Here is a 12,128-nt window from a genome sequence, read left to right on the forward strand (position 1 = left end):
TTCACCCTGCTGCCATCTGGTAAGCGCTTCCGTAGCCTGATGGCAAAGACTGAAAGACTCAGGAGGAGTTTTTTCCCCCAGGCCATCAGACTCCTGAACTCAGTCACATGACTTCACTTCACCCCGCACACACATAAACATCCAGTTTTAACATTAACATCCACATACTGCCATTGCACTGCACTTTACGTTCCTATTGTTACTGTGTAACAACCTGTAATAAACCTGTTCGCACATCATACTCCTGTTTGCAATTATACCTATTGCTTACACACATACTTCTTATATATATATATATATATATTTATGTTAACCACTTATTTTTAAGTCTACAGTTTATCTCACTTATCATATCCACTTATTTTTATATTTTTATTTTTATCTTATTTCCTATTTTTTATATTTACTTGATTTATTATAATTCTACTTATGTTAATACTTTTTATCTAATTTTATTCTATTTCTATTTTAATTTCCCCTTGTGTTCTTGTAACTGTTATTTGCACTGTCCATGGAGCGGACCTGTTTACATTTCACTGCCAGTTGTATATTGTGTATATAACTGTGTATGTGACAAATAAAACTCTTGAATCTTGAATCAGATGAGAGATACGCACTACATGTTTTCAATACGCCTGTACTTCCATCTACATAATGTCAGGAAAAACTCAGCATTTTTGAAAGAAACGCAGAAACGCACAGATGAAAACATACACCTAGGACTACAGGGCAAACTGATGTGTGGCCAAAAAGGTAAATTTGAAGTAATGTGTGCTGTTACACTTTTTTATGATAGCTGATCTGTAATATTTACTGTGGAGTAATGTATTCATAAATAATTGCAGAAACAAACAAACGACCAATGGAAGAACAGGGCAGAGAACCACATGGCCCAGCAAAAGTGGACAGTATGCCTGAGCAGGGGAAGAAGTTTTCTGTGGCAATGTTCCCCACTGAGCAGACTCACAAGGTAACTACATTGGAATGTTCACTCTACTGATAACCACAAACCAAACAATAATAACCAATAAAATAGTGCTAACAACATGTACTGGTAATAGTAATTGTATTTTTCCAACATTAGGAAACCATCGCCAAACTTTATGCTGTAAAGAGGAAAGATGATGTCATTGCAAAGATTTCTTTGTATGCCGTTTTGTTTCTGCGGGACCTGATATCTGTTCTCCCCCCACATCTGTTGAGTGACACAAGCAGTATAGCAATGCCTTGGCTAACTGATAATGTAAGTATAAAATGCTCTAAAGTATTATAAAAGTTGTCATATCCATAATTGTTTATGCATATATATGGCATCACCCCATATTATTTCATAATTTTTTTTGGGTTTGTTTTAAGGCGGTCAATTGCCGCGTTGCTCAAATTGCGGAAGAGACTAAGGATGTAAGTTATTCACACAGAACCTATGACATGTGACATTTATAGTTGGTTATATAAAGACTAAAACCTGTAATTTTGGCTTTCAGGTTGTGGCTTTGAACACAGACACATTCATTCTATGGCACAGAGATTGGCAGAGTAATGCAACTGTGTCAGATGACCACTTGAAAGTTCTTGGGGTATTTACAAAATGTGCAATACAAAATGCACACCTTTTTTCATGAGCATCAAGACTAATACTTTGACATAATAGTGTCATAAATGTCTTAGAATTGAATGTTTTCAGTTTGCTTCATTTCAGAATGTTTCAGAGGTCCAGAAAATACTTTTGCCAAGGATTGTTGGAGCTGGAAATAACCCAGAGACAGGATGCCACATCATTCTTTGGGTAAAAAAAAACAAATTTTTTCCCTTTGTGTTCAAGGCTGCTGTAAACTGGACCACTATATCATATTGCAGTAGCTAATGCTTTTTCATATTTAGAAGATGTTACTATTATTTTTACTTTACAGGTTTTTGACATGACTAGAAAACACATCAGAGTTTATGACAACACCAGTCAATATCTGACAATATCTGAACTCCACATGGAAATTCTGAAGTAAGATTTTCTTACCGTAATTCTTATTTTTACACACTATTTTATGCAATTACAAATTGTGCTGAATACATTATGATTTATAAATAATAAATTGTCAAAATTACTTTATTTACCAAACAACTTGCTTTTTTTCTTTTTCAGAGATGCTTTTAGAAATATTGCATCATTGGACGATTGGACTGTGTCCAGTCCAATGCAATGGAAGAGAGATGATGGAAGGAACTGTGGTGTTTTCGTATGCACAGTGAGTTTATATACATGAATTATGTTGATGTTGTTTATATATTTTGTAATATAAAAATGTTTGATGAATGTAACTGATTTTTGGTGTAGATGGCAGAAATGGAAGCAAAAAGTATTCAAATGTGCCAGGAAATGCTGCACAATGAACAGATGGGATACCTTCGTCTTTACCATGCTTTGTGCATGGTGAAAAATCTGCAACCAGAGGTAATGCTGGGAATTTAAAAAAAGTTTACAGTTTACAGTGTATGCAAAGCTTAACATTAAAATCTTTCCTAGGACTTTCCACCCGAGGTTAAAACAGCCCAGAGTGCAACACACAACAGCTGCATGGCCCGGGATGATGGAGTTTGCATTTACCAAAAATGTGGATCAAAGTATGTGATGATTAATTTATTTCAGTGTGATCGACAATTTTGAGTAAGAAGTTACATTAATTGTTATAATTTATCTGTCTGCAGAGTAATGCACCCAGAAATCCAGTCACTGGACTGGATTCAGTGTGACCTTTGCCAAAAATGGCTACATGCAGACTGTGCTGGCATCAGTCTTGAAGCGGTTACAGAGAAAACATCATTCAGCTGTGGATGTGACACTGAGCATGTGCATACCTTTGAGAAGTATGTTATACCTTAAATTATAAATTTTTCATAGTAAAAGTACAATACATGTTTTAATGTCACCTTGATTTTACAGAACATTGGCACTTTTGAAGCAGGGCTGGTTGGTTGACATTGTAATAGAGGATCATGAGATCTTGGTAAATATTACAAATTACTTAAAAAATAAAAAACATTTTACTACTTATATCCTATCTGTATCATGTTGAGTGTTGTTATTTAAAAAATATACAACATAGGCCACCACTAAATATATGCTGTTGACTGAAAGTTTACATTTCTTACATTTGTCTTACTTTTGTATGTAACATTCCAGAAATTACACGATGGCTTGAAAAATGGAACAATTCGATCCAACAGGATGTTCTTATTTGAACATCCCACATTTTCTCTAAAGCTCAAGATGAAACTCAGTAAAAAGTTTTGTTTTTTTGACGAAGAACAGGTACAATTTCATATTGTTTAACAATTTATATAGTTAAAATAAGTTTGTGTTTTTTTTTTATGTTGTACCATAAGCATACACTGTATAGATATATATGTCAGACAGATTTGAACATCTCACATTTCATTGTAAATGTGATATTGTCAATGAAGATATTCTACAGATTTTTTTTTTCTGAAAAAAAGAATTACAAAGTTACTTTATACATTTTTAAAGCATATAAATGTTAATATGAACAAATTTAACAACTGTTTTGCTACAGACAGAGAGGATAATTGAACGAATATACACAGTAACACAACTGCCTAGAGATTCCCTACCAAGCACAACCTACATTCTTGAAGTTTTGACCCCTGAGGTATATTTAAATATAATTTGATACAGTATATGGTACAATACATTAAGTGCACTGTACACACACCCTTTCATAACTGTATCTTCTTGTCTTTTAAAGCTAACACTATTCATTCTGCACAAGACTGAGGGCTTTCACATGTTTCAGGCAGAAATGGCTTTCCTGTCAAACACTGTTTTGGAATAAGCCTTACTTTTACTGTTGTTGTTTTTTTGTTCCTCCTTAAAACACTTCTGCAAAGTTTAGACCTGTGTCATCTTTCTCTTTTAAAGGGTGCAAAGTTCAAATCCACCATGGTTTTGATGGCACTTCATCAGCAGGAATGTCATACTGTGTGATAAGAGAGGCCTGCTACAACAGAACACATCAAGCTGCCAAAGATAAATGTGTTTCAATAAACTGAAGTTACTTGCCAAAGTGGTACTATCTGAACTATACTTTAGGCCCAAGAGCAGGGGAGGCCATCTGCAAAATATTGGTTTCATGCCATGTCCCCATATTCTGTTAAAATTTGTCAAGTGGTTTAAGTTTAAAGGGTTAGTTCACCCAACATCGAAAATGTTGTCATTAATGACTTCTCTTCATGTCGTTGGACACCCGTCAGACCTCCGTTCATCTTCGCAACACAAATGAAGATATTTTAGTGTAAATCCGATGGCTCAGAAAGGCCTCCATTTAAAATTGACATTCAAATAATTTATGTAAAAATTATTTAAATACTAATTTATATATTTATATGTTTATACATATTTATAATACACGGCCTCTTTAACGCAATTTAGCCTAACAGTATTTACACGGAAATGTATTGTCAAATCTAGTCTAAACATAGGTAGATTTTAATGACAAAAAAAACCAAAAAAACTACCTTTCATAATCAGAAATCGTTTTCCTTGTCAACAGTAACCTAAGAAAATTTAACCAACGGGTCACGTGACAGGCGCATTTTGTGGTGACGGGTTCTTCTAGTGAGAGAGCCGCTTTTAATAATGTAACCTGCAATTAGCCCTTTAACGATCACGGGACACAAGGAAGGTGCATACAGCTGTGACTGGTCGAGTGACAGGTGCATATAGTGGTGACGGACTGCGTGACAGGCACGTATGGCCGTGCCAGGTCGAGTGACAGGCACGTATGGCCGTGCCAGGTCGAGAGACAGGCACGTATAGCGGTGACTGGTCGAGTGACAGGTGCATATAGTGGTGACGGACTGCGTGACAGGCACGTATGGCCGTGCCAGGTCGAGTGACAGGCACGTATAGCGGTGACAGGTCAAGTGACAGGCACGTATGGCCGTGCCAGGTCGAGTGACAGGCACGTATGGCCGTGCCAGGTCGAGTGACAGGCACGTATGGCCGTGACAGGTCGAGTGACAGGCACGTATGGCCGTGCCAGGTCGAGTGACAGGCACGTATAGCGGTGCCAGGTCGAGTGACAGGCACGTATAGTGGTGCCAGGTCGAGTGACAGGTGCATATAGTGGTGCCAGGTCGAGTGACAGGCACGTATAGTGGTGCCAGGTCGAGTGACAGGCACGTATGGCCGTGACAGGTCGAGTGACAGGCACGTATAGCGGTGACGGGTCGAGTGACAGCTGCCACTAGCGGTGACTGGTAGAGTGACAGGCGCATATAGCGGTGACGGGTCTCATTGGCAGCTGCCCCTGCCACGGAAAGATTTTACCCCCTATCCAGACCCTTTTAAACTGAAAGTGAGCCAATGAGTCATTCTCTGCTGCCACCTGCTGGTTAAAAAAGTAATTTTGTCGTACTATTCTTCATATTTAGACTGTAAAAAATACTATTATAATGTTTAAAATCCCATTTTGTCAATATTCATTACTTAATTTCTATTGAAATTGTAGTACTTGTCAATTGTGCCACATAATGAGTAATATGAAACTTGAAAATGGTTATAAAAAGGAGACTTGCACCAAGGATTTTAATTTCTATAATTTGTTTCAAATATCTATATCTACAATAAAGTGTGTGTGTGTGTGTGTGTGTGTGTGTGTGTGTGTGTGTGTGTGTGTGTGTGTGTGTGTGTGTGTGTGTGTGTGTGTGTGTGTGTGTGTGTGTGTGTGTGTGTGTGTGTGTGTGTGTGTGTGTGTGTGTGTGTAAGCACGTTTAATAGAGTTAAGATGGAAAATGTACTTTGAAACCAAACACAGACACAATGCTTCGATTAGCATTAGCTCATGTATATGCCCTCTTTTACATGTAAACATCCCTTATGTGTGTCTTAACAGTATGTTTGAGCTTTCTTTTAAGTCCATATATGTTTAATTAAATAAAATAAAAAAACTACAAATCATTTTATCTTTGTTTCTTTTGTAAAAGAATGAAGGATTATTTGTGTTTATGTGTATTCATATTTTAGTTATGAATAGCATTCAATCTAAGACCTTTAAATGATTTGTATATGAATATCAGTCATTTCCATTATTTTCTACTACCATACACTATTACTGTAATCATGTAAAACTCATATATATAACTTTTTATAGTACACAGTAAAAAATTTTATAAAAAATGGTCAAATGACTGGCAGCAGAGGCTGCCAAACAAAAAAACATAAAATTTAAGAAAAATAAATAAATTTAAATAAGGAAAAATCTGTAAAATAACAGTGTTCCCTTTCAAAAGCTACACTCAATGCTGCATAAGCTTATGCAAACGGAAATGTCTTTGACATGACCATCTGTGAAAATAGTGTGAAAACATGTCACGGTTCATGAATTCACCATCTCATTCTTGTGTGTGTGTGTATGTGTGTTTGTATGGGGCGGAGCCGCTGGTTGGCTGATGATCATTACACCTGTCGCAGCTGATCAGCGCTCCAGCTGCAGATCATCAGCGCACCCTATTTAGTCTCTCTGTGTTCTCTTTGTCTTTGTCAGAGCGTTTGTTTGGTAGTGATGGGCAGTCCGAGGCTTCGTGAAGCACTGAAGCAGTTGAAGCAAATGTGCCATATTGTTTCGAAGCTTCGAATCAATCTGACACCCGTCTCTACGGCGCCATCTAGTGGTCATTTGCATGTGTTGATCTGAAATACCTTGACAATGATCCATGTAAAAAAAATTGTTTTTAACATCTGTCTGACAATTACATGATCTTGGTTTTGTAACCTGTAGCCTCGTCATTGTAAAGAACTATATATATTTTGTTTGTTATACAAAATGAACAGTAATAAAATAAATAAAGCCACAATGTGTCACAATTGTCACAAAACATTTTTATTCAAAAATATGAATTGCTCTGCTGTTGAAGGACTCAGCCGACTTCTTTTTTTACATATAATTTCTCCAGCCTTTGAAAAAATCCTCTCACAAGGGACACTTGTTGCTGGCATGCACAAATATTTTTGGATGATGTAAATACATGGATGATGTATTGTTGCAGAAGGCTAGCTGCCTATCACAATACACACATCTCACTTTATTTGGTGCTTCCAAATGGAAATGCTCCCACACCACAGATGTACGGCATCTCTTGCGTGCAGCCTCCATTTTTATATATTCTATTAATATATCTATATATCACCTATGAATCTATATCTATATAATTCTATATATCTAACTTATGCTGTGCTATCTATCTGTCACTATCTAACTTAGCCTATATGAATGTGTCACTATATCTATCCTAACTATATGTCACTGTCTATACCTATCAGTCAATATATCTAATTTAAATCTAGCCTAAATATAAACTAACCAAAGCGCACTATAAATCTCACTGCTATCACAAAATCACTGCTATCACAAAATCACTGCTATCACAAAATCACTCTCCTCTCACAAAAACCCACGAGGTGAAGATGGATTAACTTCACTTTTAAACTGTGGGGAATTAGTTTCATACAGATGTGTGACTGTGTGGTTTGTTCCCGCCCCCTTTAATCAACGCAGTTTCGGCAGCGCCACCTGATGAAACACTTCGAAGCTTCATTTAGCCATAGTCACGTGACATGGGTGTTTCGAATCACAGTTCGGAGCAGTGTTTCGAAACATCTGCGCTTCGGGATCTCGGCAAAGCCCCGAAACGTCTGTTTCGCGTCTGCCATCCCTAGTTGCCTGTTTCCTGTGTTCCGTGTGCACCCTGGAGTTCCACCATCACCGTATTCACCGTCGTCACCAAGCTGGGTTGTCTGCAGCGTCCCTGTGCTGCCCGGACCATCTGCCAACGCACCGCTCTGATCCTTGTGGCTTTCTGGTGTCTACCTGTGATCTTCTGCCATATCATCGAGTGATTCCAGTGGCCTTCTGGTTTCTACCTGCGATCTTCTGTCTCAATAAACAAGCTTTTACTTGCTATTGTATCCTGCCTTATTTATCCGTTACAAAACACGTCAATGAAATTGACCTGAAGGTATTTATAGCCTCGGCCGGTGAAGTCATAGGCGCACCTGCTACACGAGGCTATAAATAGATGAGCAATCTATAACATATATAGCAATATATAATCAATAACAGAACTGGATGCGCACGTTTATTAATGTGTGTTTGGGGAAGAGCATGTGGTTCGCTGCATTGAGTCAGACGAGTGCGAGCATTGCGAGCCTTTACAGTTAGAATGCTTTATGCTCATCTTGGCTACTTTCAGTCCGCACCCGTGTTCGGAGCTCTCAAATGGGTTTGTTGACGAGCAAGAGACGGGTCCGTCCCTTTCGCTTGCTCGCTCACCAAATACATGTTTCCCCGGTTATACATGTTCATGGTTAGCCTTGTAACCGCACGTATACGAAATGCATGGATGTATTACTGGCTCCATTGGGATTCTGGGGCATTCACATTTTGAATTACATAGGCGATTGCTAATATTAGCACAATCGCATGAGATCAGTTGTGGCTCAAAGCCAGAGGCCTTGGGGCCAATCCTCAGGCAAATTAAGTGGCACGCCATGTGGCTTCGTACACTAACTATAAGATTCAGACCAGTTCTTGCCTTGGGTCCCACTCTAGGCGTATCTTGTCGTCTCAAGTTGCTAACGACGGACGCTTCCCTGGCGGGCTGGGGTGCGGCCTTAAGTGGTCGTCCAGCCCAACGGGAATGGGAGGGTCATCAACTCAGTTGGCACATCAACTGCCTTGAGTTGATGGCTGTATTTCTGGCCCTGCAATACTTTCTCCCCCAATTGAGGGGCAGTCATGTCCTAGTGCGGGTGGACAGTACAGCTAAAGTCTCATATATAATCACCAGGGAGGTTTGTGCTCACGCTATCAGAATAGCGAGACAGATTTTTCTCTGGGCTCAGAACAAGTTCCTGTCACTCAAGCAGTGTACATTCAAGGGGGGTTGGATGTGGGAGCAGATTTACTGTCCAGACAGAATTACAGAAGGGGGGTGGAAACTCCACCCAGAAGTAGTCAAACAGATCTGGACCAGATTTTGCAGAGCGGAAGTGAACCTCTTCAATGTCCCCTTTACTTCTCTCTCAGTCACCCAGCCCTGCTGGGTCTGGATGTGATGGTTCATACATGGCCCAAAATGTGTCTGTATGCCCTCCTTCCAGTCGCTCTGCTCCCGATAGTTTTAGCCAGGATTCGCCAACAAGGGTCTTGCTTCTTATCGATAGCGCTGCGATGGTCGAACAGGGTTTGGTTCTTGGAGATAGTGTCTCTCCTAAATGGCTTGCCATGGCGATTCCGGCAAGGAGGGACCTTCTGTCTTAGGCAGAGGGCATGATATCTCACCCCAAGCCCAACCTGTGGAACCTTAATGTTTGGCCCCTGATGGGCACCATTTGAGGGACACTGGGCTTTTGCCTGCAGTTACTGAGACCATCCTAAGTTCTAGGGTGTCCTCCACTCGGAGAGTTTATGCCAATAAATGGGGTGTCTTTGAAAGATGGCTGTATGACACATGGAGTTCTGGATTTTCTGCAAGAGAAATTGTCATCAGGCACTTGCCCCTCCACTCTCAGGGTTTATGTGGCCGCTCTATCGGCTTGCCACGCCCTGGTGGATGGGGTGCCGCTTGGGAGGCATTCTCTGCCTGCTCACTTTGTTGTGCCAGGCAGTTGTGGCCTCCAGTAAGAACCAAGATTCCTTCATGGGACTTAGTTTTAGCCCTCGAGGGTCTGGTTGAGACCCCCTTTGAACCTCTAGAATCAGCATCTGACAAACTTCTGACAATAAAGATGATTTTTCTTATGGCTATAACTTCTCTGAAAAGAATTGGGGACATGCAGGCCATCCTACTTAGATTTTGCCCCAGGCTTGGTGAAAGTGATTTTGCATGCTCATCCTGACTACCTGCCCAAGGTTCCTTTTTCGACTGTACATCCTGTCACTCTTGAAACCTTCTGCCTTCTGCCCTCCGCCGTTGACAACGCCGGATCAGGAGAAACATCATAGACTGTGTCCAGTCTGTGCTCTTCAGGCCTACTTCCACCGCACTAGTCAGTGGTGTAAGTCAAAGCAATTGATTGTTTGCCATGGGGGCCATAACAGAGGTTCTGCCGCCACCAAACAAACAATGTCACATTGGGTCAGGGATGCTATTGCTCTTGCCTATGAGGCATGCAGTCAAGCTTCGAAGCGTTATGAATCAGTGAGTCGAATCATGATTCGGATTGCGTGTCAAACCGCCAAACTGCTGATATCGCGTGACTTTGGCGATCCAAACTGCTGAATCGACTCACTGATTCATAACGCTTCTAAGCTTCATGATGCCTTGTTTTGAAATCGTCATCACTATTTAAGTCGTTATTTAGGATGGAGGCCTTTCAGAGCCCTCAGATTTCAACTAAAATATCTTCATTTGTGTTCCGAAAATGAACGGAGGTCTTACGGGTGTCGAACGACATGAGGGTAAGTAATTAATGACGGAATTTTCATTTTTGGGTGAACTAACCCTTTAAGGGCTCACTCCACCAGGGGAGTTGCCTCTTCTACTGCGTTAGCAAGGGGTGCTCCCTTACAAAGTGTTTGTGATGCGGCAGGTTGGTCCTCTCCGCACACATTCATAAGATTTTATAGCTTGGATGCTCATGCCACTCCGGGCTCTCATGTCCTTGAATCGACATCACAAGCTAATATCTGAGGTTCTGTGCACATCTGTGCACACCTACACAACCGTAAAGGGGTCCAGACACCATCAAGCACGGCGGCGTGGGTATTCTTGTTCCCATTTGCATAAGCTTATGCAGCATTGAGTGTAGCTTTTGAAAGGGAACACTTGGGGTTACTTGACTGTAACCCTGTTCCCTGATAAAGCGGAACGAGATGCTACATCGCTAGGCCGTGCTGATGATACTTCAGGACTGGTCTTCAAACAAAAGAGATCTGATGGCTCCAGCTGAAGCTCATCTATTTATAGCCTCGTGTAGCATGTGCGCCTATGACGTCTGAGGCTATAAATATCTCCGGGTCAATTTCATTGACGTGTTTTTACACTATTTTCACAGTTGGTCATGCCAAAGGCATTACCATTTGCATAAGCTTATGCAGCATCTCGTTCCGCTTTATCAGGGAACAGGGTTACAGTCAAGTAACCCCAATTGTTTTCACTAAAACCTTTCATGTAAATTTCTGTAAAAGTATTATTTTTATTTAAGATATTTTACTTTAATTTTAAGTTTTTTGTTTGGCAGCTGTAGCTGTCAGTCATTTGACCGTTTTTTTATGATTGTATTTTTACAGTGTAAATATAAAACTAATAAGATTTACTTTAAAATTACGAATAATGTTAAATTGTTAGTATGGAGATAAAACTTTAATATAACGAGCTACATATATGATTACAGATTATTTCTGTAATTTTACATACATTTGTATGTAATTTAAGAAAACAGAAAAATACTGTATAAATAATACAGTAATTTCCCTGTATAAAAATGAGAATTACTGTAATTTGTCATTAATGGTATAATCCTTAAAATAATGGCCAAGTTGTTCATTTACAGATATTGTTTGTAATTTTACATTAATGTGTATGTTTATGAAAACAGAAAAATACTGCATAAATTACACAGTAATTTTCCTGTATAGTCTAAAAAAAATATAAGTATTGTAATTTGTCATTAATGATAGGCTATAATCCTTAAAATAACAGTCAAGTTGTTAATTTACAGATATTGTTTGTAATTTTACATAGTTTTAAACATAATTTAAAATTACAAAAGTTACAAATACAAATTACAGTATTCATATACTACCCCAAAATCCCTTACACATTGTAGGGCTATGTGTGTTTGTTAGTATGAAAGTGGCCATAATTTTGTATAGGACATGTATTAAAATTACATGAAACACAGAAGGTAATTCTGGCCGATTTAATAAGGAAGATATATGGTTGCTGTAAATGCTTTTTTTCATATGGGATTCTAGGAGAGTGTTTGAATATTGCCTCAGTTAAAGACCACAAAGCTGCTTAAGTGGTACAATGTGACATAAAAATAACAGCAATAGCATTTTGTCATGCTAGTCAGCTGCCTGACAGCTGAAAGAGGAAGAACTTCAGTT

General features: G+C 39.3%; 2 protein-coding genes across 2 annotated transcripts in view; both read left to right on the top strand.

Annotated features, from left to right (window-relative positions):
• Nucleotides 1-623: 623 nt before the first annotated feature.
• Nucleotides 624-4,076, top strand: LOC307132457 (uncharacterized protein). Its single transcript, XM_079826789.1, has 15 exons — nt 624-753; nt 846-970; nt 1,085-1,243; nt 1,357-1,401; nt 1,485-1,577; nt 1,700-1,786; nt 1,911-1,999; nt 2,141-2,243; nt 2,333-2,449; nt 2,522-2,619; nt 2,704-2,862; nt 2,939-3,002; nt 3,179-3,307; nt 3,570-3,665; nt 3,935-4,076. The coding sequence occupies exons 1-15, from the start codon at nt 738-740 to the stop codon at nt 3,998-4,000; spliced, it is 1,446 nt and encodes a 481-aa protein (XP_079682915.1). The 5' UTR covers nt 624-737; the 3' UTR covers nt 4,001-4,076.
• Nucleotides 4,077-11,941: 7,865 nt separating this feature from the next.
• LOC307132461 (HLA class II histocompatibility antigen, DP alpha 1 chain-like) overlaps nt 11,942-12,128 on the top strand; it is a 38,778-nt gene continuing 38,591 nt past the window's right edge. Inside the window, exon 1 of the mRNA XM_079826796.1 lies at nt 11,942-12,128. This exon is cut by the window's right edge and continues 205 nt beyond it. The gene's annotated coding sequence lies outside the window, so the exon portion shown is untranslated.

The sequence above is a fragment of the Gobio gobio genome (genome assembly GCF_949357685.1).
Source record: "Gobio gobio genome assembly, chromosome: 10".
NCBI classification, from domain to species: Eukaryota; Metazoa; Chordata; class Actinopteri; order Cypriniformes; family Gobionidae; genus Gobio; species Gobio gobio.

Bases quoted from the DNA above. Each gene is read 5' to 3' on its own strand.
- LOC307132457 (XM_079826789.1), top strand. The intron at 1,402-1,484 runs GTAAGTTATTCA...TTTGGCTTTCAG, and splicing joins TTGCGGAAGAGACTAAGGAT to GTTGTGGCTTTGAACACAGA. The intron at 3,308-3,569 runs GTACAATTTCAT...GTTTTGCTACAG, and splicing joins GTTTTTTTGACGAAGAACAG to ACAGAGAGGATAATTGAACG.